The sequence below is a fragment of the Myotis daubentonii genome, chromosome 5 (genome assembly GCF_963259705.1).
Source record: "Myotis daubentonii chromosome 5, mMyoDau2.1, whole genome shotgun sequence".
Taxonomy (NCBI): Eukaryota; Metazoa; Chordata; class Mammalia; order Chiroptera; family Vespertilionidae; genus Myotis; species Myotis daubentonii.
The window spans coordinates 75818807-75845075 of record NC_081844.1 but is presented as its reverse complement, the minus strand read 5'-3'; the positions used below and the strand labels follow the sequence as shown (position 1 = coordinate 75845075).

The 26269-nt window shown below is 38.1% G+C and overlaps 1 protein-coding gene across 19 annotated transcripts in view; it reads left to right on the top strand.

Moving 5' to 3' along the window:
• The window catches only part of RAPGEF6 (Rap guanine nucleotide exchange factor 6), a 205622-nt gene that overhangs the window by 84076 nt on the left and 95277 nt on the right, over positions 1-26269 (top strand). For 17 of the 19 annotated variants that reach the window (XM_059698295.1, XM_059698292.1, XM_059698290.1 and 14 more), the window contains one exon: positions 17731-17862. The exons of 1 other annotated variant lie outside the window; for it this stretch is intronic. In XM_059698295.1, coding sequence (XP_059554278.1) covers positions 17731-17862 — 132 coding nt within the window. Of the gene's footprint in view, positions 1-6277; positions 6630-17730; positions 17863-26269 lie in introns of those variants that run through there. One more of the 19 variants, XM_059698302.1, reaches the window with a different exon arrangement.

Genomic DNA, 26269 nt, shown 5'->3' with positions numbered 1-26269 from the left:
TGGACTGTGTAAGTTATAGTCACTGATCGATGAAGAAACTGTTAACATTGTGAACTTTATTTTGTATTTGTGAACTTGATGGATCCTGATTGTTTTCAGTTTTATTTCATGTTTGGTAAATATTGTAAAACAAAAGAATGAGTGAATAAACAATCTTCTATCACTTCTAAAGGAAGGAAGTTTGTACATGGAGGCTTTGCTAATCTTAACTTGTATATAAGACAGTGAGTGCTGACTAGATAGACAGCTACTGAGAAATTTGGAGCCCCAGCTCTGAGAGTCTGCAGTTTCCTCTCTATTTACAACCCAGAGTGCTTGGACAGGTGCATTCATTATGGTGCTTCCAACAGAAGAGGACTTTTTAAAAAAATTTTTTATTTATGAGAGTCTAACATCTCCTAGGAGAATTCTGCTTCTCATTTGTCTTCTGGGAAATATGTAGAATGTAGATAGGAGATTCTTGTATCTAATTCAAATGGACAGAGAATAAGCAAAGGGATGGGATTGTAATCTAAGTAGGACAAATGCCTGCCTACAGCAGATTTTTTTTTTTAATTGTGAAGCAAAATGCTCACTGTAGAAATGTAAAAACATAGAAGAATATTAGGAAGGAAATAAATTTACTGTAATCCTCAAAACTAGAGATAGCTAGCATTGCTAATGATTTTTTGAAACGCCGTATCTTTGCTTAATTCAGATCTTTTACCTAATTTAGATAATGCTGAATATTTAGTTATATATCCTGACTTCCTGCTTCTCATAAAATTAAATTTTTCCCTAAACATTATTTTTAATATTCGTATTATATTGTGTTAGTGTAACAAGATATTCTCATGCACCTTCCTACTTTTCTCCTATTACAAACAACTTGTATGAATAAGTCTGTATATGACTGATTCCCCCCAACCCTCTTAGGATTGATTCATAGAAGTTAAGTTACTATGTTAAGGATATGAAAATTATTTTTAAGACTCTACATAAGTATTGCTAACTTCCAGGTAGTCATTATTTATTTATTTATTTATTTATTTATTTATTTATTTTAAAAGATATATTTTTATTGATTTTTTTACAGAGAGTAAGGGAGAGGGATAGAGAGAAACATCAATGAGAGAGAGACATCGATCAGCTGCCTCCTGCACACCCCCTACTGGGGATGTGCCTGCAACCAAGGTACATGCCCTTGACTGGAATCGAACATGGGACCCTTGAGTCCGCAGGCCGACGCTCTATCCACTGAGCCAAACCGGTCAGGGCATTATTTAAAATTGCCTTATTTACTCTGTGAACTTCAGGAGTGTTAGGAGAAGGGCAGGATGTGCCTCTCTGGTTGTCTGGATCGGTCCTCCCGTAAAGGTGACACTGATTCATATGGATGTGCCCAAGGAACCAGAATTAGGAAGATTTTAATCGTACTTGAACTATTTTACACAATAATTGCTAAAGAAAGCCCTTTTGAAGATTGTTTACAGCAACTCTGATACTAATGTATACCAGGGGTCAAAGATAATGATTTGCAAGAGCATACCAGTTGCAAGGGGAATAACCACTCAGACATAGCAAACAAATTAATGCTGATTGTTATTGCCTTTTAGTTTGATTCGTTATCTGTTCAAGAAACTTTGTTCAGCATCTGGCTTTCATAGTATTAGAAAATGCAGTATGTAAAATTAGAGAAGTGATGTAAAGGTAATCTCTAATACAATCCAGAATTTACAAATGGAAGCAGTGTTTTCAGTTGTTCAGTTTTTTTTAAATGAGATTTCTTTTCCCAGTCATATTTATGTATAGCTCTGTCTTAATTATTGGGCAGCTCTTATTCATTGAAGACAATCATACACTATGTTAAAAATTTAGGTTTGCATATCGTATGTAGCATGACTGATTACTATATTTGCATAGTGTATTCTTGTTTTTTATGTGTGTATGTGAGTGAATGAAAAATGCTTGATACAACCGCACAGTGTTGGGGAAAATAGAGCATGGTGCTGCTTTTTATTGTTCCTTCAGTTTCACTGATTCTAATTATAGAAGCTTACATCACCTTAGTTGATGATGAAGGCTTCCCTCTCCCTTTTTGCTTTTTCTTCCTGGATAACTCCCTAAGGATGGATCATATTTCATAGTGCATGTGTGTCCTGCTGGTGGGTTTGACAGGGTTTTCAACAGCATGGTGCTGATCATTTAGTGGGCAGAGATGACGGCGTGCTGCAGCACACTGTTCCTTACAGAAGAATAGGAGGGAGAGTGTTGGTACTCTGGCTTCCCTCCTTCAGAAAGGCTGAGGAATAGATAGGATGCAGTTAAAAAGCAGGATTCCTGAGGGGCACCCAATTAGCGATAACCATATTCTGATATCTACAAAGATTCATATGTTCAGGTTAACAAAGGGAGATGGGACGGGAGGGGTGGAAAAGCTTGCTGTAATCCTTTGTAAGAGCTTGTGTGTTACCTCTGACATTGTAAAGTGTCATTCATTCATTTTCCAAAAGGATTAAAGTATTTTTATTATATAAATCAGTTCATTTAACAGCTTATACTTAAAAGACCAAGTACAACTAAAATGCAGAAATGAATTGCCTGCTTATTTTATTTTGTAAAACTACATATTTTTTTGTTGTTGTTCCTCACCTTTGGTTTGGCTTCTCTAAATTTTGATTATATTTCTCTGTGCTGGTGAATAAAACTGTGACTATGTCTGAGATTATGATAAACTTGGTTCTTATTGTTGGCTTTTGGTTTTCATAATGTCTAGAATATATATCTTCTGATAACCTTTTCCATGATGATCTTTTTTCCCTCTTCAGTGTGGTTATTTATTGAAATAAAAGGAATATTTATTGTTTAGTAACTATCAGAACCCATTTTAGGCTTTCTATACAGTATGATTTCAAATGTTTGGTCTATTTTTATTTAGAAATAATTTGTACAGTTAACATTTTAATTATTAACTATATAGTATTTATGTTTTTATAAAAATATTTTGTAATGGTTTGAAACATTGCAAAGCCAACATAAATTGATTGCTTTATTTTGTAGTAGTGTGAAAGACCTTTTGAAAGCTAAAGATTTTGTCAATGTAGCTTTGCATCATGCATTTTATATGCAGGGGAAATATATTCTTTTGGGAAGGAAGAATGTATTCTTAAATAGTTATCCTGTGGTGATGATTCCTGGACAGTGTGCAGATCAGGGAGGGCATGCTCTGCAGTTACTTCATTTGAATTGGTAAGATAATGAAATGAGATCAAGTAAAATTCTAAAAGTGATGAGTGAAAATCGTTTATTCACCTATTTTTAGTTGTTTGATAAATTACTGGCTGTTCTGTTATAAAAACATTTATTTCTTCCTTCAGTAATTAAGAGGTTAAGTCATTGTTTCTGGAGAAACATGGTGGAGAGTGTATTATCATAATGGTAGTGGATTCATATGCTGAACATAGAATTTAGCCTGTTATTTATTTCATGGTATTGTTGCTTAGGGAGATTTTGCATGCTAGGTTCACCTTATAATTCCCTAGAATGGCAGATACTATGAGACCATAGGTAGAACAAGGAAAAGGATGATGTCATCCTCACAGGCCAAACTAAAGGAAAAGAGTTGTTCCTTTATTGAGTTGGTGTTTACTACTAGTTCTAACATATGGCATTAGTGGATTGCATTTCACCAAGAGGGCAGCAGTTTTTTGAAGCAGCTAAGTAAAGCTAGGCTGTCTCCCTGGCTCAGCTTGAGGCCCTCCTTTGTGTGCTATCAACATGATCTATAAAAGGGGGCAAAGGTGCCCATTAGGATTTTGCTTTTTGATTTGGTTGTAATTTATCCTATTGGTACTATACATGAATATAATTACTGTCTGCCATTGAAACAGGAAATGTTTTTGAGTCATATTACTAATGTTTATGTACAAAATGCTAGTCTTTTAGAAATTTATCTTCAGGAAATGTTTGGCTTCATTACATACGAAGTGCACACTTACCATTTTTCTATTTTAAAAATGAGTTATTAAATTTTAGTTAATTTATTTTTGAATGTTTAATATTTTGTTGACATTCTAACCCATTGTAGTTTATTTAAATTAGTTAAGTTGAAAAATGTTCATTGGTACTTGAAAATCAACCTGTACATATTTTCCATGTGTATTTTATTTTAGAAAACCGGAGTCATGCTCATTTGTATTTATGAGATTTAGTTTTATGCATAAATGTAAACTTGGGGTGTTCTTTTTAAATTTTTGCAGAAAACAAGTAAGCCTTAAGTTTTATGGAAACCTAAATTCAAAATGATCACATATTTTTAAATTATGACTTGTCTTTGTTCAGAGTAATACTTAGTTTTACCAAAGTAAATTCTGGTCCTGTAAGTAGCAGCCTAATTCACATTGTCATAATGTTGTTCAGAAAGTGACTCATACTTTGTGTGGGGTTATTGAAAAATTTTCTCCAATAATATGTTTTTTTCTATGGCAGTCAGTGGAGTCTTTTGTAATATTCAGGTAATAATTTTTCTTCTTATGTTGTAAACCTCTCCCCCCCTCCCCAAATAGTGTTAGGTGAATACAGCAAAATTGTTCTATTACTTTGATATGTTCATTGATTGTTATTCTCATAATTTTGCTACCTGGAGGTGTACTGACTGTATTGTACCATTGGAAACTATGTCTTCCTTTGACCATTGGGAGGCACCATTACAACCGTAAGTGCAAACTCTTTGTGGGAGTAGCTGCAGTAGATGCCTTGTAGCAGAAGCATGAAGAATAAGGGTGGGTACTAGAGGAATTATGTTTTCAGATTGGAGAGGGTGTGGCAAAATAATGGTTTTTTAATGTTATTTTTATAGAAAAAATGAGCTTTCCTTCTAGCCCAAGCTCAATTTAGAGGCAGGGTTTATCATTTTCTTCTCTGATTCCTTCTGAGTTGTAGTGGCTTCCCATCTCTTTCTAGGAATTGAGCATCGGGCTGCAGGAAAGTACCATATTACATCGATCATTCTTTCTCAGAGGACTTGGTGCATGCTGCAAGTGGACTGTTGTGCCTGTGATTTTTTTTTCAGCTTTCTTTTACAAAATGAAATTCAATTGTTTCCGTTTAAATGTACTATTTACATACAACTCTTAGTACCCGTTTTGATATTTTTAATTTTAATTTAGAGTGGTCTTGAAGGTTTTACCTTTCAGTATAGCTATTTGACAAATAGGAAGTTTTGCAAGCAGAAAGCCCTGAATTAGTAGTGTTACAAATACATGTGTGACATCTGAGACCTAGGCTGCCTTGTGTATTTGCAATGCAAGTGTATCTTACCAGAGCTAATTATTTTCCCTTGGGAAGATAATACTATGTTATATTTGAATAATAATATTAGGGGATATGGCTTCTTAAGTAAAGCCATGTATCAATAACAGAATAAAAAACCAAAATGGATTTTTAAAACTGTGAAATAGAGAAGTACTTAAGCCAATTTTTTTTTTTAACTTACAGAATTTAGCTTGCTGACATATCTAACGGAAGAGTGTGTGTGAGGGTGTGTGTGTGTTTTTTAAATAAATTGCTCTTTGGGCTGCATCTGCAGATACAGTAGCCAATTGATCTAATGCAGTTTCTGAAGGCTTTCTATACAGGTGATGTCATCCTTTTAGCTCTATTCTCCTCCCACGCTCTTTCCTTCTTATTAGATATTTCATCTTACTGCAGAGCATAGAATCAATAGGAGCTTCTCCTTAGGGAGCTGCTGTGGAACAGGCAAGGACAGTAGGAATTAAGACACTGACATACAGTCTTGCTTTAGCAGAAGATGTAATGTTTTTGTACCATATTATATGTAAATTTCAACCAGAAAGCCAGACTTAGATCAACAGTACTGTCTTAGTGAGGCATTAGAACAAGAAGCAGTACTGCAGAGCTATGAATAGTGAATGTGAAAAGAGAAATTTGTAATTTTGGAGATTCTCAGGCATGCTACAGGGCAAACCTGTTCGAGCATATGTCTTCTAACTACCATTTGCTCAACGGTTGATTTTTTTTTCTTTTTTAACCTCTGGTGGTAAGAATATAAAGAAGAAACTTTCATCTTAAGGATACAGTGTTCTGGTTGCTTCTGATGCAGAAGAATGACTGCAGTGCTTGCTCTACAGAATGAAATAAGTTGAAGAAAAGACAAAGCTGTATTATAGAGAGGAAAGGTTTCTCAGATTCCAGGACCCAGATTTGGTGCATGTTGCCTTATTTGCTTTTATTGTTACATTATTATCTGTTGTGTTACCATTGCATGTCTGTGCCAGGTGTCTGAGGTAGCGGGTGTGTATCTGTGTGTTCTGAGCCAGAAATATAAACATCTTGATTTACTGTGATTTGCTTGTTTAAAGTGAACATTTTGATGAAAACTGTTGCAGTTTTTAGAACAATACTGTAAACTACTGAAAGCTGATTTCAGTTTGAAAGGGATTTGGAGAAGCTGCCTTTATATATATAACACTACAAGTGGTGTATGATTTGTAAAAAGAAACTTAATAGAATTTTGTCAGCATACTCATCGGTGTGGCTCTGGTTTGAAAAGGAAACTACCCTTTCCAGCCCAGGAAATGGCTTTTCTTGTTCGCTGTTATGCCAATTGTCTTCAGCCATGGGCCTCCAAAGTAAGTAATTGTTATTTTTTTTTTTTGAGATTGAACTAATCTAGTTATTAAATTTTCTGTTTTAAATTGTAAGTGAACTTTATTGTGCTCTTTTATTTTTTTAACTTTAAAAATAAGAACTACAAAGCAATCTAAAAAGCCCAATCTCATGCCCATTTTGTTTTTCAATTAAGGGAATCTTTAAAATATGCTAATATGCCTCTAAGAGGGTTTGAAAAATACCTTCATAATAATCTATAGACTTAAAATTCAGTGCATTTGAAGTGTACTGTCTTAAGACTGTATCATCATTTGGTTATGGTATTGCTATACTTCTCTGAGATCATACTCTTGAAGGTATTATTGTATTGCCTCATTTCCTTAAATAGTTGATATATTGAGCTATGTTTTTATTATACATATTTCACTGGTATGGTGTTAGCAAATAAATTATTGTATTATTTTATGAAAACTGAGTAATACTTCTTAAGCAGTAAAATAATATAGAGAAAATACTCATGAAAAGTAATTATGAAAATATTTTAATACTGTTCTTAATTATTTTCAAAATAGTAGTAAGTGAACAATTACTAGCTTGAAACCATTTAAGATCATATATTATACTTGTCATTTAAAGCAAACATTAACTCAGAAAAAACCAAACTGCTATACATCAGGACACGCTAGGTTTTAGGAAAAATACAGTATAATTTAATAAATTGTATTGTTCTTAGTGGCTCTTTATGTAGATCTGAATTTGATGCCATTCAAGTTGTCTTTGCTGCTAGATACATTTCAAAAACAGGAAGACAGAGAAGAATGAATTTTTGGTTTGGTTTCATAAAACTAAATGTTTTTGTGAGCACTATAATTGTAACATAGACATATTAAGAGTTCTTTATAGTTCTGTTGACTAGAGACAAGTACAATAGAGGCATTTCTTAGCATGATCTGAAATCACGTCTTTGTTTAAAGGTTGTCCTATTGATGGTGACTAAGGGAGAAATACTATGATAGCATTTTGGTGTACTGTTTTATCTGAAAGGTAGCTCTTTGCATATCTTTCTTAAAAGCAGCTTCTAGAAGGACATTTACATTGACTGTCCATTTGGCAAACACCTGATTGAAATGTAAAGAGATGGAAGGAAGCCTAGGTACACACTTCATTTGTGCTATTATCTGGTAAGACATGGATGGCCTCTTTAATACAAATGCCACCTGTAGGGCCCACACATTGCTGATGCTTGATAGTGGCACTACTAAGGTTTAAAAATGACATGTAGATGAGAAATGGGTGAGACCAGGTGAAAAATCTTTAAAGAAAATTAAGAATGAGATGAAGGGATTGTTTTTTAGAATAGCAGTAAGTAATATCTTTGGGGGTGCTGGTAACCAACTTTTGATTTAAGATTTAAAAAGTATAGAAAAGCCAAAAAGGATTTTAAAGATAAGATTCTAAGGTTTCATTAAATGCCAGCAAATATTATCTGGGCAGGACTCTCTGATTGGTATTTTACTGTGTAAATTAAGTATTTATAATAGAGTACATACCTTCTTCCCTCTCCTCCATTTCTCGTTACTGTTGATGGAATTTTAACTCTGGATTGTGAGTAAACACATTAAACTTGTGATTAATTTTTTATACTCAGTACTTTTGGTTTTCCAATACATTTTACTGGTTTTATTTATTAATTCCTGTATTTTTCCCATGCTACTACTTGGATTTCATTACTTCTGAACTCCTTTATTTTATTGAGGAAATAAGTATTTCTAGCAGCAAGATTCTGGAACTTAAGTCCTTATATGTTCAAAATGCTTTATATTAACTCTTAAAAATAATTGTTTTTTGTATATATAATAATCAGTCTAAAGTCTTTTTCCTTTAGCACTTAGAAAAAGTTAATGCATTGTCTTCTGGCATCCAGAATTGGGGATGAGAAGTCTGGACTCCTTATGATTCTTGTTCCTTTGTTAAGTATTGTGTTTTACTTTTTTTCTATTTTGTGTTGTTGTTTTCTGTTAATCCTCACCAGAGGATATTTTTTTCCATTGATTTTTTTTTTGAGAGGGTGGAAGAGAGGGGAAGGAGACAGAGAGAGAAACATCAATGTGAGAGAGACAAGTTGATTGGTTGCCTCCCAGGGGCACCCTGACCAGGGCGGGGATGGTGCCTACAACCAAGGTATGTGCCCTTGACTGGAATCAAACCTGAGATCCTTCGGTTCTAGAGTCAGCGCTCTAACCACTGGGAAAAACTGGATAGGGCTGTTTCTGTTTTATCTTTTATCCTTGTTGATGCCATGAAGTTTTACGTGGATTGTCTAAATTTTTATTTTGTTTTCCTTTCTTGGCACTTGGAAGTCTCTCAAGCTGAAGATTACCATTTGTCTTCAGATGTGGGAAATTTGGGGTTATTGTGTGTTTTTTTGAAAACCGCAACTCTTTTTCTGTCATTCCTCCAGATGTTGGAACTGTGCATCTGTCCAAAATGTCTCCAAACATTTGTTTTATCCTTTTTCCCACTCTGCATTTCCAGTTTGATCTTCTGGCTTATTAATTCATTCTCCATTTGTGGCCAATTGTATTTTGCTAGTTATCTTTAAATTTCCATAATTTAATCATATCCTTCATTTCTAAAATCTAAGTGATGCTTTTTCACAATTATCCTTGTTTAATAACTTGTTTTTATTTATGAATGCTATTCTTTTCCCCATTGTCTTATTAACTCTTTCTTCTAGTTTAAATTCTTCTCTTAGTTGAGTTTTTGGAGTTTCTTTCAGGGAGTTGACTTCCTTGAGTGATTCTTAGTTGAAAGCTCACTTTCCTGGTCTATTTAAAGCCCTAAGTGACTGTTCACTGAGTGAAGGAGCCATTACCACTTTGTCTTCTATATTCCTTCTTTGGGTGCTCCTACAGTCAGCCACTGTCTAGGAAGTACTTGCACTCTCATTTTTACACATAGCTAAATTTACAAGTCATTTCTTGGCCGTTGTCATACTTTACTTGTCTGCAGCATTTGACATAGTTGATCACTCCCTCCTCCTTGGCAGACATTCTTCACAGTCAAAGTCAGAGTCTTCACCATGACTTCCTAGACAGTGTTATCTTTGACTACCCTCCTGATTGTTCACTGTAGTTTCCTTGCTTGTCCTCAAATTTACCAGGCACTCTTTTTTTCCCCCCTCATTAAGTCTATCTTCACTTTTAATAAACTCACTATTAATGCACATATTAATTGAAAGCTGCTCTGTGGTTTAAAAAAAAATAAAGTGGGAGAAATATGTCTTCTAATACTTATTGAGTTATTTAACAATGTTCCCCCAATCCCTCATTTTTTAATGAAAGTGTAATGAGACATGAATTCATGTTTCGTCTTCGCATGCCTCAGGCACAGTGCTGGTGTATACCAAGGCCACTTTGATTAGATATAGCTACCTCCTCCAGGGCTTTTGAGAAAGTTTAGACTGTCTCCATAAAATAGGCTCCAGGCTGCTTTGGGGTTTTAGAATCTTTTCTCTCTCTTCCTCTCTCTCTCAGCTGACGTTTTTATGATATGTCATTATCTAGTGGTAGAAGCCCCTTTATAATTCTGGTAGTTTCCTTTTGATTTCATAAAGCCTCCATCTTCCTGTGCCTTGACTAATGTTTCCGGTTTCCCATAAGTATAATTTTCTACCATTTCATCTTCTATACTTCCAGAGTCATCTTTTTAAGAACCAAGTAAGTCTCTTCTACTTACTTTCTTGCTTAAACCTCTCAGTAGCTTTTTTTCTCACTCAGGAAATCTGAGCACCCAAGAATGCTACATCTGGCCCTTCATCTCCTGTGTCTTCCTGTATAAACCTGTGCTTGAGCTACACTGGTTTGCTTACTGTTTACTTCTTATTCAATAGAAATAAAATGTGAACCACATATGTAATTTTAAACCTTCTAGTAGCCACATTAAAATATTTTAAGGTGAAATGTAATATTTGTAGTAAGTTTTTTTTTTTTTTAAATATATTTTATTGATTTTCCACAGAGAGGAAGGGAGAGAGATAGTTAGAAACATCGATGAGAGAGAAACATCAACCAGCTGCCTCCTGCACATCCCCTACTGGGGATGTGCCCGCAACCCAGGTACATGCCCTTGACCGGAATCGAACCTGGGACCCTTCAGTCCGCAGGCCGACGCTCTATCCACTGAGCCAAACCGGTTTCGGCTTTGTAGTAAGTTTTTAAAACAATAAAAATGTAGTAGTGATTTAATTACTAAATCCAATTTGTATTTTACACTTACAGCATGTGTCAGTTTGACTAACCACACACTTTAAGGGCTTGGTAGCCATGTATGACTAGGGCTACCGTATTGGACACTGCAGTTCTGGGTCTTTGTCAGTACTATTCAGTACATTTAGTCTAAATTGACATCCTTGGGACTCATCTTAAATATCATTCTCCCTGCTCTCTATCCCCAGTGAAAATGTGGTCTTTCTAAGCTGCATTTGTTACTTTAGTATTTTAATTGTCTTCTTTAATCTCCCAAACCTCATGATGTTTCATTATTGCTTTTATGACTAGTATTCTTGTTCAGTAAATGGGAAATTAGACCAGCAAGCTTAATAGAAATTTATGTATATTTATAGTACCTGAGTATAGAGTTCTGAAATGTCTTCCAGTGTGTAGCACACAAGAACTTATAAACTTTGTAAAATGCCAAGAATCATCGTTATTTCTTTGGTCTTTTAAATAAGGTTAATGGGTAGGTGATTTCTGGATAGGCACGGTGCTCCTCTGTCAGGTAGCTATGTTTTAAAAAGCATATTCTAATAATGCAGCTTGGAATTTTTTTTTTTTTTAATTAAATCTTTATTGTTCAGATTATTACATTTGTTCCTCTTTTTTTTCCCCCCCCATATCTCCCCTCCTCCCAGTTCCCGCCCCACCCTCCGCCCTCACTCCCCACCCACTGTCCTCATCCATAGGTGCACGATTTTTGTCCAGTCTCTTCCCACATCTCCCACACCCCTTTCCCCCCCAAGAATAGTCAGTCCATTCCCTTTCTATGTCCCTGATTCTATTATAATCAACAGTTCATTCTGTTCATCAGATTATTAATTCACTTGATTCTTAGATTCACTTGTTGATAGATGCATATTTGTTGTTCATAATGTGTGTCTTTACCTTTTTCTTCCTCTTCCTCTTCTTAAAGGATACCTTTCAGCATTTCATATAATCCTGGTTTGGTGGTGATGAACTCCTTTAGCTTTTCCTTATCTGTGAAGCTCTTTATCTGACCTTCAATTCTGAATGATAGCTTTGCTGGATAAAGTAATCTTGGTTGTAGGTTCTTGGTATTCATCACTTTGAATATTTCTTGCCACTCCCTTCTGGCCTGCAAAGTTTCTGTTGAGAAATCAGCTGACAGTCGTATGGGTATTCCCTTGTAGGTAACTGAGTTTCTTTCTCTTGCTGTTTTTAAGATTCTCTCTTTATCTTTTGCTCTTGGCATTTTAATTATGATGTGTCTTGGTGTGGTCCTCTTTGGATTCCTTTTGTTTGGGGTTCTCCGCGCTTCTTGGACCTGTAAGTCCATTTCTTTCACCAGGTGGGGGAAGTTTTCTGTCATTATTTCTTCAAATAGGTTTTCAATATCTTGGTCTCTCTCATCTTCTGGCACCCCTATAATTCTGATGTTGGTACGCTTGAAGCTGTCCCAGAGGCTCCTTACACTATCCTCGCATTTTTGGATTCTTTTTTCATTTTGCTTTTCCGGTTGGATGTTTTTTGCTTCCTCGCATTTCAAATCATTGACTTGATTCTTGCGCTCCTCTGGTCTGCTGTCGGGCGTCTGTATAATATTCGTTATTTCAGTCCGTGTATGCTTAATTTCTCGTTGGTTCCCCAATATAAGATCGAGGGTCTTATTAGTTTTCGTGTAGATCTCATTAAGTTTATCGACAGCTTCTAAACAGTTCTTGAGAGACCTTAAAAGTGTGGTTCTGAACTCTATATCTTCCATTGACAATTTTGTCCTGTTTCTTTGTCTCCGCATTTTGTTATGCTTCCTTGGTGTACCCCCTAGTGGTCTTTGTTCGAAGTCTTATAGTTAAATCTTGATTGTTGTAGCTAATTCCAGGGAGGGTTTGACCTCCAGGCCAAGTGGCTATGAGAATCAGCTGTGTCAGCAATGAGAGAACTTCTGTCCTCTAGGGAGGTGCTAATCTAGCCTTTGCCTGAGGCTATCCGGCAAATGCCTCTGTGCAGGGCTTGGGCGGGGCGGGTCGCACAGGATCAACAGGGTGGGCCAGAGAGAGCAGTTATGGCGGCTCTCAGTCCTGTCCCCAGGGGCTCTGCCTCTCTGAGTCCCAGCACCCGCTGCAAAGCTCGGAGAGAAAGCTGTACTCGCTCTGACCGAAGCCAGACAGTCCCACTTCTCCCGTTTGAGTCTGGGTCCCTAAAGACTCACCCGGATCTGGTGCTCAGAGTCTGCGACTCCCTCCCGATTGAAAACAACAACCGCACCCTCCGCTGCCAGCCCGCTCCGCACCTCAGAATTTGACTTCAGCACTGCGCCTCCTCTGAGTGTCCGTGTGCGTTTCTCTTTCCTCCTAGTTGTAGGACTTCCACTCAGCCAGCGTTCCTGTGGTTCTGGGTGATGTCCGTTCCGTGTTTTAGTTTCACTTTTGAAGTAGTTGTTCAAAGCAGCAAACTCCGGCGTTAACCTATGCCGCCATCTTGGTTCTCCTGCAGCTTGGAATTTAACAATAGATCTTTGAGGAATGCTATTCTGTTGGGGAATTGTGCAATTTTTAAGCATTCTTTTTAGTGTTAATAGTAAATATTACTTCATACTTACAGAGCCCTTTGCATGCCCTTCTCTTAAATGAAATAATGCTGAGATATGGGTTGTTAGGGGCAAGAAGTTTCAGATAGTAAAGTTTCTTATTAAAGAGTACATTTCCCTATTATCATTCTTAGTTGTGGAAGGTTATTCTTGATTAAGTTTTTAAACATGATGTGAAATCTTGAACGTTCATATAATACTGCCCTTGTGCTATACACACCTGCATTTGTGGCAATCTAGATTCAAATAGTTCTCTGCCACCAGCCTGATATAGACAGCAAAGATTAATTGCCCTATGAATATTTCTTGGATAGATGCACGGGCTTATCCCAAAGCATTATTTCTTACACTGGAAATATGTTAATAAGAATGGGGGGGTGGAATAAGAATATTGGGAAAAGTTTGGAGAATGCTGTGTGAAACAGATATCTTGATTGTGAGATTGGACTTCTTAGACCCTCCATAAATATGCTTGTGTTTGTTGTGAAGAACTAAGGAGCATATAGTGTAACATTATTTTCTAAGTTATTCAGCTAGTAAACCCTCACACCTTTTTTTTTCTTTAATATATCCATGAGTATTATTCTAAAGTATACAGTTGAGGAAGTGCTGCCCTCTCTAAAATACTGTATTTGCCTGTGATGAAACTTCATCTGTTCATATATCCGAGGAAATCTGAGCAACAATGATAGTGTTCGGAAGGCAAATGTATTCATTTATTCTACAAATACTTAATGTATAGGTTCATGTGTGGAGTAAGCACTATGCTAGACCTTCATTAGGTAGTAAAAGTAAGATACAAGTATATAATTGTAGAGTTGCCTGGACATCTGTGTGTGTGCGTGTATGTGTGTGTGAGACAGGGATTTAGATGCAGAGATAACAATATCTCTGTATAATCCTTTTTAATAAAGAGGGAACATGCAAATTGACCCTCACACCATCACAAAGATGGCGCCCACTGGAGTCTCTGGTCCTTTCAACCCCGCCAAGGGGGCGGGACAGGGCGGCTGGAGTCCCCAATCCTTTCAGTTTCTGCAGCCCCTGGACCGGAAGTGGAAGCCGAGACTGCGGGGAGCACCAGGAATGGTGGCAATCGTGGTTCTGGTGCCAGATGCGTTGTGCAATCTCCTAGACCAGGGGTCAGCAAACTGGCCCCTTGAGTGTAGCTCTTCCACAAAATACCACGTGTGGGTGCACATGTACAGTGCGATTGAAACTTCGTGGCCCATGCCATGGGGCCAAAGAGCCGCATGTGGCTCGCAAGCCACGGTTTGCCGACCACTGTCCTAGACACTCAAGCGAAGTGAGCCTGGAGCAAGTTACTGCTGCACATGGGGGATGGAGGGAAAGCAAAGGTGAGAGACATAAGTAAAGTCAGAGTGTTGAGGAAAAATTAAAAGGAAGATATCCTGCAACTTCTAGGAAATCTCCACCAATGGAGCAAAGAAAAAAAAAAAAAAGCTCTATTATTTTGTGAGCACCAAACCAGACTGGACTGGGGTCTCACACAATTCTCTCATATGATTGCAAAGACAGACAGAAACTTCACTCTTTTATGTACCCAGGCAGATACAATGCACAACATGCACATTTTCATGGAAGAGGACTTAACAGCACCGTTTGCTGTACACCCTTTGGTAAGTCACCTTTTTGGTGGCCATCTGTGTTAGTTAATTGCCATATCAAGAGTAAAAATTAAAACTTTTCTATCTCTATGACAAGCAGGCCCTTACAGCTTGGAGCAAGACAACTATCTATAATAATAAAAATGTAATATGAGGGTTGATCAGGCAGGCAGGCAGAGTGGTTAGGGGTGATCAGGTAGGCAGGCAGCAGAGTGGTTAGAGGAGATCAGGCAGGCAGGCGAGCAGTTAGGGGCAATCAGGCAGGCAGGTGAGCAGTTGGGACGATCAGGCAGGCAGAGTGGTTAGGGGCGATGAGGCAGGCAAGCAGAGTGGTTAGGGGCAATCAAGCAGGCCGGCAGGCAAGCAGTTAGGAGCCAGCAGTCCCGGATTGTGAGAGGGTACAAACAGGGCTGAAGGACCAACCCCTTCCCTCCTCACCCTTCCTCCTGTGCATGAATTTCATGCAATGGGCCTCTAGTTGGGATATAGATAGCATGAATGTCTATATCCCAAAAAGTATTTCATTTTCCATTGATTTCTCAACTTCCCATACAAGTCCTTATGTTGGGAGTTTTTTGTTACCTAATTTATATCACTTTCCACTGTTTTCAGTTGCTTATAAGATAAATGTTTATTCTCAGCTTTCCATTATATATCAAGTATATTAGTATTTATCACAAGGCATTCTAATAACTCTCATCTTTGAATCTTGATTACATTTTTCCATCATAAAAAGTCAGATTGTGTACTATGTGTATAGCAACCATTAGTTGCTAAGGGTTATAGAATTTCAACACATTCCATTGTCTGTGGCCATTTTTAAAAGAGAAAGTAAGAGAAAACTTCTCTCACATACATGTGTATGTATTTGTTTTCCATTTTGAAAAAAATGTCAAATTATTTGTAGAAATGATAGAAGAATGCTTTCTCCATGTGAAAATAAAACATTTCAGCTAGATATTGCAGGTAAAGCTATAATTACTTTGGATCATCAACCTCAGTTTTTCTCTTCACTAGAAATATATTTTTTACAGTTTACATATTTGGGACATGTAGTGAGCCTTCAGATGTTAGCTGTGCAATCACCATCATTATTCTTTCCATTGGATAAAGAGGTTGAGGGCATTCCTAATGAAATCTTAGTTTTTAAAGTTGAAAGCAGTTGCTATATGCTTGTAAATCTGTGTCCTCTCTCACTTTTACACTGAGCTCCTTGAAGGTAGGATCCATCTATTTCCAGCATTATGTTGCCAGCAGAGATCCTGGCACAAAGTAAGAGTTTATCAGAGAGTAGTACTAGAGTCAGATAGATCTGAGTTGAATTTCAACTCCACTACTAACTTGAGTGTGAGATCTTGGGCAAGTCACAAATCCTCCTGCCTCAGTTCCTCATCAGTAAAGTGGGGAGGATAATAATGCCTGCCTTCTAGGATCTAGTGAGGATGAAGGTTGCTCAGTACATTTAAGTATCTTTTCTAAGCCAATTTACAGATTTGCTCTTCTGGTTTTGGTTTATTGTGTTACTTTTATGAATGACCTCTTTAGTCTTATCTCTGTAGGAATCTGGGTGTATAGAATATCTCCCTCACCACAACCAAAATCTGACATTTTGAAACTATTTTCAGTCTTTACTTTTCAATCTATTTCATTCTTACATGACATTTAAAAATTGTTTTCATTGATTTTAGAGAGAGAGGAAGGGAGAGTGAGGGAGGAAGAGAAACATTAATGTGAGAGAGAAGCATTAATTGGCTGCCTCCCGCATACCTCCCCCTCCCCCCCGGGAGTCAAGCCCACAACCAGGAGCAGGAATCAAACCCATGACCTTTTGGTTCATGGGATGACACTCAACCAGCTGAGCCACTCTGGTCAGGGCATTTTTTTTTTTTTTTTTTTTTATCTAAACAATAGAAACAAAGTAGAAGGAAGATCTCTGAGTTGAGGACTACTCCCATCAATATTTTTTTATTATAGTTACTCTAAACAGTTTACTTAGCTCATTGATTTTCTGCTGCCTTTATAAGTACACATACTAGAGCTATAAAATGGCTTCTTAGTATGTCTTTAGCTTATTCCATAGGTTTTAGATATATAGCATTTTAATTTTTATTCTGTATAAATATTTTCTAACTTCCAAAATTGTGACTTCATTGACCTATGGGCTATTTAGAGGTCTGTTTTATAATTTGCAAGTACATGATGATTTTCTAGTTGCCTTTTTTCCCCACTTATTTTTACCTTATTTGCACTGTGATCATGGGATATTGTAATTTAATTCAAGATATTACTGTTTTATTCTATTAGCAATCATTTTGTATTGGTGTGTGTTCCCATATGTGTACATAATACTATTCCCTCCCTTTATTTTGGAAACAGCTGATATTTGTGGTGAGGGAAAGTTTTTCTTTTGAAATACCATTACTAATAGTAATCTTTTTTGAAAACTGTTCAGTAGGTTTCCACTGTAGGCCTGCCTAATAGTTTCAGAGTATTAATTTGGTTATCATTTCCTAAGCGATTTCCTAAAAATGGAAAATTTGCTTAGAAGTGAAGTTGTACAGTAATGTACATCAAGCAAAAATTTGTTGCAGAAGTTGCATTGTGTCAAAAATTCTCTTATGAAAGTGGTTTGATATTTAGAATATCTTAAATTATTTTTCTTCTTCAGCTTCCAGCCGATCTTACGAAGATGCATATCACAGACAACCCTCATCCACAGGTGACTCACGTGTCTTCCAGTCAGTCTGGTTGTAGCATCGCTAGTGACTCTGGAAGCAGCAGTTTATCTGATATCTATCAGGTAATACTTTAGTGGTTTGTGTGTTATATATATATATGTATATATATGGATTTTTTATTCTATCCAGTATCCTGTGCTTGTGCTTTAGGTGGTCACATGCCTTTTAAGTAAGATTTGAAATTCAGGCATAAGGTTTTGGGGAAAAAATGCTTTATTTACTGTTTAAGAGTTGGAAGTCTAATTAAAGAGGTGATCCATTTTTTTAGGATGATTAAATATAATTCAGCAGTGTATGGACATAGTGTTCTTTTTAACTTCTTTTATCCAGATGAAACCATATAATGTTTGCCTTGGTAAAAATTAGTTATTGAGGCCTGGTTGGCATGGCTCAGTGGTTAAGTGTTGGCCCACACACCAAAGGGTCACAGGTTCAGTTCCAATCAAGGGCACATACCTACCAGGGTTGCAGGTTCAATCCCTGGCCCTGGTCAGAGTGCGTGAGGGAAGCAACCAATTGATATGTCTCTCTCACGTCAGTGTTTCTCTCTCTCTCTCTCTCTCTCTCTCTCTCTCTCTCTCTCTCTCTCGTCCCCCTCCCTTCCACTATCTTGGAAAAAATCAGTGGAAAAAATATCCTCATATGAGGATTAACAACAACAAAAAATAGTTATTAAACAACTGAACTTAAACTTATAAAAAGGCTGATTTTTATTATTACTATATAAATCTCCTATAAGTAAGATCACAAAGAAAATTAGAGTTGCTTTTGTATTTTAAAGGCTCTATTAAATTTTCTAGTAGCCACATTAAAATAAAAAGCAACAGGTAAAATTAATTTTAATAATATATTCTATTTAGCACAATATATCCAAATATTATCACTTCAACATTTAACCAGTATTTAAAAACTATGAATGAGTTACTTAAGTTTTTTATACTGTCTTCAATAGCCAGAATTTATTATAAACTTACAGTGGTAATCTCAATTTAGACTAGCCACATTTCAAGTACCCCACAGCTACATGTGGATTGTTGCTACCATATAGGTACCACTCTATTGAAATAGAATCATTGTTGTCTAGGAAAACATTTTAGACTCTGATTCTACTGAGTTACCCAGTTTCAGATGTTTTAGGAATATCACCATTTCTATGTTAAGGGAAGTTTGTTGGCAGAAGCAAGTTGGAAAAGTAGAGTAGTGTCTTCTCTGGACTCTGTTTTTTTTAGAGAGGAACCCCAAGGAGGATTGACCCTGGATTAATGAAGTTCCCAGGATAAGTGGGAATGTCTGAACCTTGCTAGAAGAGACTATACAACAGATATAGGGTGTTGACAGACAATAGATAACCTAGTATCACTAGTATATCCTTTCTAAACTAGATGTGACCACCTTTTTAGAGCAAGGAACAGAGCCCTAGATGGATGTGAGAAAAGAGATAAGAGGATAGCGTACAGATTGACATTCAAGGTCACTTGAGAAGGCTAATGCTTTATTATGAACTAGGGGCCCGGTGCACAAAATTCGTGCACTGGGTGTATGTGTGGGTGGGGGGGAGTGTCCCTCAGCCCAGCCTGCCCCCTCTCACATACTGGGAGCCCTCAGGTGTTGACCCCCATCACCCTCCAATCGCAGGATCGGCCCCTTGCCCAGGCCTGACGCCTCTGGCCTAGGCGTCCGGCCCGGGCAGCGGGGGGCGCCGCGATCGCGCGGGCTCCGCCCCTGCTCCTGCAGGATGCCTCTGGCCTAGACGTCCGGCCCAGGCAGTGGGGACCCACAGCTGCAGCGGCCCCGCAATTATGGGCTTTGCTTTAGGCCCAGGCAAGGGACCCCTAGCTCCTGGGACTGCCAGCTTCAACCGTGCCCAGCTCCCATCGCTGGCTCCACCCCTACTTCCTGCTATCACTGGCCAGGGCGGAAAAGGCACCTGATTCTCTGATCATGGCTGGGGAGCAGGGCAAAGGCGGCCCCGGGGCCGCCTTTGCCCTGCCCCCCAGCTCTTAGCTCCCCCCTGGGTTTCCGATCACTGTCAGTGGCAGGGGGCTTCTTCCTGCTTTCCCTTTCGCCTCCCTGCATTGTGCCTACATATGCAAATTAACCGCCATCCTGTTGGCAGTTAACTGCCAATCTTAGTTGGCAGTTAATTTGCATATAGCCCTGATTAGCCAATGAAAAGGGTAGCTCGTACACCAATTACCATTTTTCTCTTTTATTAGTGTTGATGGGCTACACACAATAGGGTTCTGTATCTTTGGCAAAATCCTGGAGGATATTTTGAAGCGTTGCACTTATATTAGCATCTACAGGATGTTCACCTACTTGCTTGCACACCTGAGGCTGGGACTAGAATACACCTACTGGTGTGGTTGGAGGTCTTTTGCTACAGTACCATGGCCTTGTAAGTGCCTGCTCCAGCCTTCCATATTTTTTCCTTCTTTGGTAGCACTCTCTACACCTCCCTCTGCTTTTAAGGGTTTTATTTTGTAAGGAGGTGAAGGCCTGGCAGGGCGGGAACTGGATGGTGGGGAGGCAGTAGGGAAAAAAGTGGGGAGATATCTATAATACTCTCAATAATAAATGATAGATAGATAGATAGATAGATAGATAGATAGATAGATAGAAAGAAAATGAGAAAGAAGAAAAAAGTTTCATTTTTTATAAACTGTGGACAGGTATCCTTGATATTGTCCTGCATGTCAAAGGAGTGCTTCCATTAGAAAGTGAAGAAGACTCCATTTTATACCCCAGAAACCTGGAAGTTAGCAATTGGTTCTCCTTCCTTGATCATCACATTCTGCACCAAATCATATCAATTCTGTATGCTGTATCACAAATTGTGTGTATTTGTGTATATATGTTTAATGTTAATTGAGATGTAATGTATAATAATAAAAGGGTAATATACTAATTAGACCGGACATCTTCCAGGCGTCTTTCCTGACTTAAAGCCGGGGCCAGCAGGAAGCCAACCCTGGTCCCGTATGCCTGCGGCCAGCCTGAGGGAAGCCAGCCCAGGTCCTGGGTGCCAGAGGGAAGCCGGTGCTGGCAGCCAGGGGAAGGAAGGCCTACTCTTGCACGAATTTTCGTGCATTGGGCCTAATAAAATTCATCCTCTTTAGTGTAGCCTACATAAAGACATAGAACATTTCTATTACCTCAACAAGTACTTTATGCCCTTCTGTAGATAGTCCCTTCTCCTGATCCCCAGCCCCTGGCAACCTCCAATCTGTTTTCTACCCGTATAGTTTTGTGTTTTCCAGGTCATGTAAGTGGAATCATATAGTTAAATGATGACACAGTGAAATTTGCAAAGTAACCAATGAAATAAAAGTAAGCTTTAATGAATTTAGGGAGAATGGTCAGATAAAAGGATTTTAAAAATGAAATTCTAGAACCAAAATAGGATTTCAGAAATTTAAAGTAGAAAATTATCATAATACCAAAGTAAAATATGCAAAAATGAAAGATAACAGATTTTAAGAGTAGCCAAAATAGGTAAAGTTTTCAAACTGGGGCTTTAGTTAACCCTTTGCGGTCATATTAAATTTGGACATGGGTGTCGTACTGGTCAGAATTAATTTCCATTGAAAGAGCAGTGATACATAACATGCAATATTATGAAGGATAAACAAGATTTATTAATTCTTTTTTGGAACTACGTCACTACTAGTAGAATCACTACAAACGTTACCACTTTCTATGTCAGAGTCAGTATTCAAGGTGCCAAAATAAAATTCTTCATCATTACTTTCAGATTCGCAGTACACTTCTTTCAGTAACTTTCTTTTTGCCATTTTGGAGTATTATTTTGAAATATCTTAACAAGCGAGAATGCCTAATTACAGTTAAACGTAATTTGTAAAGCTTTATTTGAAATTCTGCGAAGTATCTCCAAAGCTTGTCGATTTCTTCACTCTCAAAACGTGACTGACTCGCCACGGTGTTTTGCATGGCAAGTGTGGAACGACCGTGTTTGTTTATATTGAGTTTCGATATCTCCGATTTGTCGGGGCAATGTTTTGGTTCGTGACAAGGTCGCTTAGACACTTAAGAGCTTTCAGAGAAATTATGAACTGATACATGAATGAATAGAGTTAAGATTCGTACGGTTCCTTGCTGTGGTGGCTAAGAGCAGACATACGACCGGAACGGTAAAAAAGCTTTGGTGGCTGAGAGTAGACAAACGACTGCAAAGGGTTAAGTTTAGAATAGCCAAAGGAATGAAACAGTATAAAGATTAAAACAAGCAAAACTACAGAGATAAAAGGAAAATAAATCAGAATCTTTAAATAAATAAATAGGTGTCCCAAAAAATGTATACACACATTTTGAATGATTATAAAGGCAGTGTTTATTAAAATACATTTCATTTCCAGTATTGAGCTATCAGCTGTTGAAGTTTGTATACATTTTTGGGGACACCCTGTATGTGCATGCACATATATATTTGTATTTGTATACATCAAATGCAAATCTGAATTCAAGAGGACCAAATGGTAATGCTTTTCTGCTGGTAGTTGTTTTGTGGGTACTTTTATTGTGTTCCTTAAGCTTTTATTATGGTTTTTCTCAATGAACATTATTATTTATTTAACAAATTTTAAAAAGGAGGTGAATATGGTATATAATTAAAAATAAAAGTTGCGCCGAACCGGTTTGGCTCAGTGGATAGAGCGTCGGCTTGCGGACTGAAGGGTCCCAGGTTCGATTCCGGTCAAGGGCATGTACCTTGGTTGCGGGCACATCCCCACTGGGGGGCGTGCAGGAGGCAGCTGGTCGATCTCTCTCATCAATGTTTCTAACTCTCTATCCCTCTCCCTTCTCTGTAAAAAATCAATAAAATATATTTTTTAAAATAAATAAATAAATAAATAAAAGTTGAATAAAATTGTGGGAAAAGATTAAAGGAATAATTAGTAGAGGGTAAAAGGAATAAGAACAAAAATAATCCTATATAATAAAAAGCTAATATACAAATCGACTGAACAGCGGAACGACTGGTCGCTATGATGTGCACTGACCACCTGGGAGCAGACGCTCAACGCAGGAGCTGCCCCTGGGTGGTCTGTGCCACTCCCACAGGGGGTGTGCCGCTCAGCCACAAGCCGGGCTGATGGCTGGTGAGTGCAGTGGTGGTGGCGGGAGCCTCTCTCATGGCAGCACCAAGGATGTCCAACTGTGGCTTAGGCCCGCTCCCAAGCCACAGTCGGACATCCCCTAAGGGCTCCGAGACTGCTAAAGGGCACAGGCTGGGCTGAGGGACAACCCCCTCCACGAGTGCATTAATGTTGTGCACCGGGCCTCTAGTCCTATATAATAAAAGCATAGTATGGAAATTGTTCCCTTGACTAGGAGCTCTTCTGGGAGTTCAACCAGGGGGTGGGGCCAGCTGGGGGAAGAGAGGGAGGCCCTGGCCCGCGGCTGAGGGATGGGAGCGAGTACCGGGCAGGCTGACACCAGCTAGGTATCCTACCAGTGCATGAATTTCGTGCACTGGGCCTCTAGGAGATCAATAAAATATATCCCCCAAAATGCAGACTATCTAGACTACAATTTAAAAATATGGATAAACAAAATAACACCAACCAAAGTGTATGTATGCAATCAGATCCTCGGGACCAAAAGGGAAGAAAAGAGAGCTTAAGGGAAGAAAAGAAAAGAGAGTCAATGCTCTATACCCTTAGTCTTTTCTTGACCTTAGGTCTCCTTTGTGGTACCTATTAAAGCTCTGAATACACTCTATAGTACAGGTGTGCATTCCCATTTTATATACCTTGGCCAGCAACAGTTGAAGTGGTTTGTCTGGTTTTCCAAATTTCTCAACACTTGGGAGATTTTAAAAGTGGACACCTAATCCAGTCATGTCTTGTAACACAAAAAACAAAGCCTTACAAAATAATGCAAGTATTTTTAATTTGGAGAGTTGTGGTAAAAAGAGAGATAGTCATTCTAACAGCAGTTCTTAACAAGAAAATTGTTTACACCATTTTATATGGCCAAACCTGTGGCTGTGCTTCTATGCGTTTCCTTCTTTAGAGTTTTCATGTCTTCTGCTTTAAAAATAAAAGCCTTTAGTTTTCGAAGAAACTTCTGAATAAAGCAGTTACCACAGTCTGGAATAAAAGGCAAGCAATGGTTTCAGTGTGAATGTGTTTTTAATCAAATTAGCTTAAAATTTAGCTAAAAGTATGCATTTAGATGTTAGAATGTTCTTGGGTATCATATTTTATGTATTCTCAATACTTGAGAAATAGGAGTGCTTCTCTCTAGTTTCCTTTTCCTATTTTTTCAGTCTTGTCCAAGAGCTGGGACTGTGAAATCTTGAACTTAAAGCACTTGTCTCTTCATTAACGTATGTGCCACATAACAGCATTTTGGTCAACAATGGTGGTCCCATAAGATTTTAATAGATTATAAGCAAAAAGTTTGTGATGTTCAAAGCAAAGGCTAGACCCCACTAAGAGGTTGAATTTAGTGCTAGCTCTGGGTGGTTTAAATTAAGGAGGAGGCTCAGCATGCTCTCCACCTGCCCTGTGCCCACCCAAAGTTAGCAAGGGAGCTAGAGGAGAGAGCTGAGGAACAGGGGAGCCCTGGAGCCCACCCCTGCACATGGGCACATGCACACACACTCCTGCACAGACTTACTTCTCTTCCCTCCATTTCTCTTTATCTTTACTCCCAGTCCAGTTTCTGCCTCTCTCTCCCCCCTCATTCCCCTTCCTCATCCCACCCCTTTTATTATTTCTCCTCTCCAGTTTTATCTCCTAGATCTGTCTCTGCTCTCCTTTTCTCTACCCTCTTCTTCCTTCTCTCCCTCCCTGCCTTCCTTCTTCTCTCACTCCTTCTGATGACTACTTTTCCTACAATGATGTTTCTCCCATAGCCTTCCTCTGAACACCCCCCTCCGAGTATGTGCACATACACATACACTTTTGTTTATACTGAATTATTACTGTACCTTTTCTATTTTTAGATGTGTTTGGATATACAAATATTTAGCATCATCGTATAGTTGCCTACACTATTCAATACTGTGACATGCTGTACAGGCTTGAAACTTAGGAGCAATACTCTATATATACCATATAGACCCACTGTGTAGTAGGTCTACAAAAATGCACTCTGTGACCACACAAGGACAAAATCACCTAACTCCTCAGAGCATATCCCTGTCTTTTAGTGACACATGACTGTACTTTTAGATAATCTGAGGGCCACATTTAATCCCCACCTCTATTTTTTAGCTTCTATGTAGGACAGAAACATGTTCCTAAAAATCCTGACGCTTTAGTTATTACCGTACAGCGATTTCTTAATTCAGAGCTCTACTGCCCAGTCTCTTCAGGTCCCCGGTGTCACATTTCCACTGGGATATTCTTTTGATACCTCAGCTAGCTTTGTCTACTACATGTTTTCTTCCACTTTAATATTTTTGTTAAGAATATTATCTGTGCCCTAGTCAATATCTGTTATCTTTGTTTTCTTTTTTTAAATTTTTACTTGAAAGAAATTGAAAACAAAAGTTATAACTTTATTTAAAAAGCTTTAGTGCTTCACTGTTACCTAATTTACGCTCTTCACTTCATTTCACATTTATATCCAAGCCTTTCCCTTCTAACCACAATCTGCAAATGTGGTCTATATTCCACTATTCTCCACTTGCACATTGTAAATCTGGTCCGTGACTAACTTAATGGCTACTCCCTGACCATGTACCTTTTCCCAGTTCAGTGTGTGGTAATGCTGCTGTGCCAGCAGCTCCACCTGGATGACATTTCACATTGTCTCACATGTCTTGGAACCTCACAGCAGTTTTTCCGTCATGTCTCTTTCTCTTCTCTTGTTTAGTGTAGTTATGTGTACTCTTGACATTTTTTATCATAGTACATTTGTGGGGAGTAGAGTTTTTTCTTACTTGTGTATCCCATGCTGACTGAGTTAAGCACAATTTTGGCACTTAGGAAGTAACTAGAAATTTTTTCAGTTGAATTACATTTATAGGTAGAAACCAGTGTTGTTTCCAAGACTAAAGCTTGATTATCTGGGGCAAAGGAGGCTTCACTTTGCCTGCCTGCCCTGTTGTAGAGATTATGGAATGGGCCAGCCTGGACAGCACATTTTGAAGGATTGATTTCACAGGATTCTTGTCCTGACCAGAAAGACAAAGAAGAAACATAATCGCTAAGTGGTCCATGAATAAGGTTGAGAGAAATACTAAAAATAGGAATGCAGAATATAGAAGCACTGAAGAGCTAAGGTTCTGGCTTAATACTTGCTCTAAATTTGAAAATGTGATTTTTGTAAATTTGTGTAACTTTTCATTCTAATCTGTAGTTCCCCTTATTGTAGCTTCATGTTTATCTGGATGCAAACAGGAAAAGGAAATCCTCTGGTGGTTTATCTGGGGAAGGCCAAGTCATCAGAAAATCACTTCAGACTGTCTGCCTCACCAAATTATATTTACACATA